This window comes from Odontomachus brunneus, unplaced genomic scaffold (assembly GCF_010583005.1).
Source record: "Odontomachus brunneus isolate Ranch 3 - 2012 unplaced genomic scaffold, Obru_v1 Obru_scaffold_093, whole genome shotgun sequence".
Lineage (NCBI taxonomy): Eukaryota > Metazoa > Arthropoda > Insecta > Hymenoptera > Formicidae > Odontomachus > Odontomachus brunneus.
In genome coordinates, this window is record NW_022639543.1 from 287,946 (window position 1) to 289,746 (window position 1,801).

The window sequence follows — 1,801 nt, forward strand, 5'->3', positions numbered from 1 at the left end:
TATATATATATATATATATATATATATATATATATATATATATATATATATATATATATTACACAGGATCATTTGGAACATAGTAATATAAAGAACTCGTAATTTTAGAAATTTTTTCGAGAATGTAGCGATATTAATTTTACTTGTAACATCGTTTGCGAAGCGAAATTATACGGCTCTGGTAAAGCATCGAGCGCTACGGAAGGCGTCTCTATAATATCTTGAGTTCCCATATAAATCATTCCAAAAGCTAGCGCCAAGAATCTGTACAGAAGTGATTTCTGTATATATTGTTGGGAGTATAAGAAGGTTTCGTAAATAAAGACTTGACTATTTAAGTAAATTCGCAAAAGACCGATAAAAGGGTCTTGATGAATATTTCTTTTTATGATTAAACTAGAATATATTATTTATATATTATACTGCATACCTGGAATGCGTAACAGCGAGCTCCTTTGTAGAGAGTCCCATGAATTTCAACAAAATATCTGAAGACACTTCAGAATCTGCTGAGCCTACGTTTATTAGGCCTAAAGAGATGGCAGCTAACGACAAAACTTGCATACTGTCTGTAAAAGTACAATTAATAATTTTTAATTCTGATTCACCACAACTACAATACAATAAATACAATGTTACTTCGTCTATCGGCCAATGCTGCAGAGAGGATTTGATTGACGTCTTTCCTCCTGGAACCAGCGTAAGCTAGACCCAATCCCAAGACGGCTCCGATGCGAAGAGTCTGACTACTTGAGCACACGTACTCGCTGAGAAGTGCCAATGCCGGATCGCATTCGTTACGAATCCCGCAGTTGACCAGTCCAATGGCCAGCAAGGCGCCGGATTTTACATAATCCTCATTCACATAAAGATACCTACGCAAGTGGCAACAATAAGTAAAGTAATAAGCACACAATTATCGAAAAATAGTAAATTGAGTTCATTAAGGCAAGGAACTCAATCAGTGTCTGATTGATTAAACGATACTAATTCAGATACTAACTTGTCGATGGGAACCAAGCCGCCATCAACGTCCCACAAGTGGATCAGACCCAGAGAAGCGGTAGCCGACAACATTCCGTGCTCCTGAAAGAGAAAATATGAAAACATATTTCTAATACAACGCAACGAGATAAAATAAAAATTCTACAACCAAACCTTGTTCTTGTACACCCAGCCGTCGGATATGTTCGCCATCAATTTGTCTTGGCCAAAGCCAGCATGTACAAAACCGGAAACGAAACTCGCCGCCAAGTTCATCTTCGCTGAATCGTGCTCTATTTGTCTAGGTCCCCCTATTAACCAGCTTTTGTAGATATCCTCCAGATACTTCGGCTCTAATATGTCGAGTTCTCTAGCGAGGTTTTGAAAGTGATCGTTCACGTGGCCATTGCTGAGAATCGCCTCGATGTCTTTGGCGTCATCTCCGTGATACTTCGTTCTCAAGGGTTGATCCTATTTAAAGTACTTCCTAGTTTCTTTATAGAAGAAATCAGCTTCTGTTCAATATTACCTGTCTATTCCATAATTAATCTATTTACACTACATTCTTCTATGACTAACTCATATATGTGGCAGTAAAAATGTATATTCTTCCTTAATAATTAAGAAAGAGAAATAAAACGAAATATGTGTAACTAAGAAGAGAAGATGAAACTATCCTCTGATATCATAGATTAAAGATTCAATTAGTGAATCCCATTGAATTTCAATTAACACATTCATTTTTCATACAGGAAAGTTTAATTATATATATATATATATATATATATATATATATATATATATATATATATATATA

General features: G+C 35.4%; 1 protein-coding gene across 1 annotated transcript in view; it reads right to left on the minus strand.

Moving 5' to 3' along the window:
• The window catches only part of LOC116848305 (26S proteasome non-ATPase regulatory subunit 2-like), a 6,626-nt gene that overhangs the window by 3,083 nt on the left and 1,742 nt on the right, over positions 1 to 1,801 (minus strand). Inside the window, exons 6-10 of the mRNA XM_032824229.1 lie at positions 1,159 to 1,455; positions 1,004 to 1,086; positions 640 to 875; positions 431 to 569; positions 144 to 264 (exon numbers count right to left, since the gene is read on the minus strand). Coding sequence (XP_032680120.1) covers positions 144 to 264; positions 431 to 569; positions 640 to 875; positions 1,004 to 1,086; positions 1,159 to 1,455 — 876 coding nt within the window. The remainder of the gene's footprint in view (positions 1 to 143; positions 265 to 430; positions 570 to 639; positions 876 to 1,003; positions 1,087 to 1,158; positions 1,456 to 1,801) is intronic.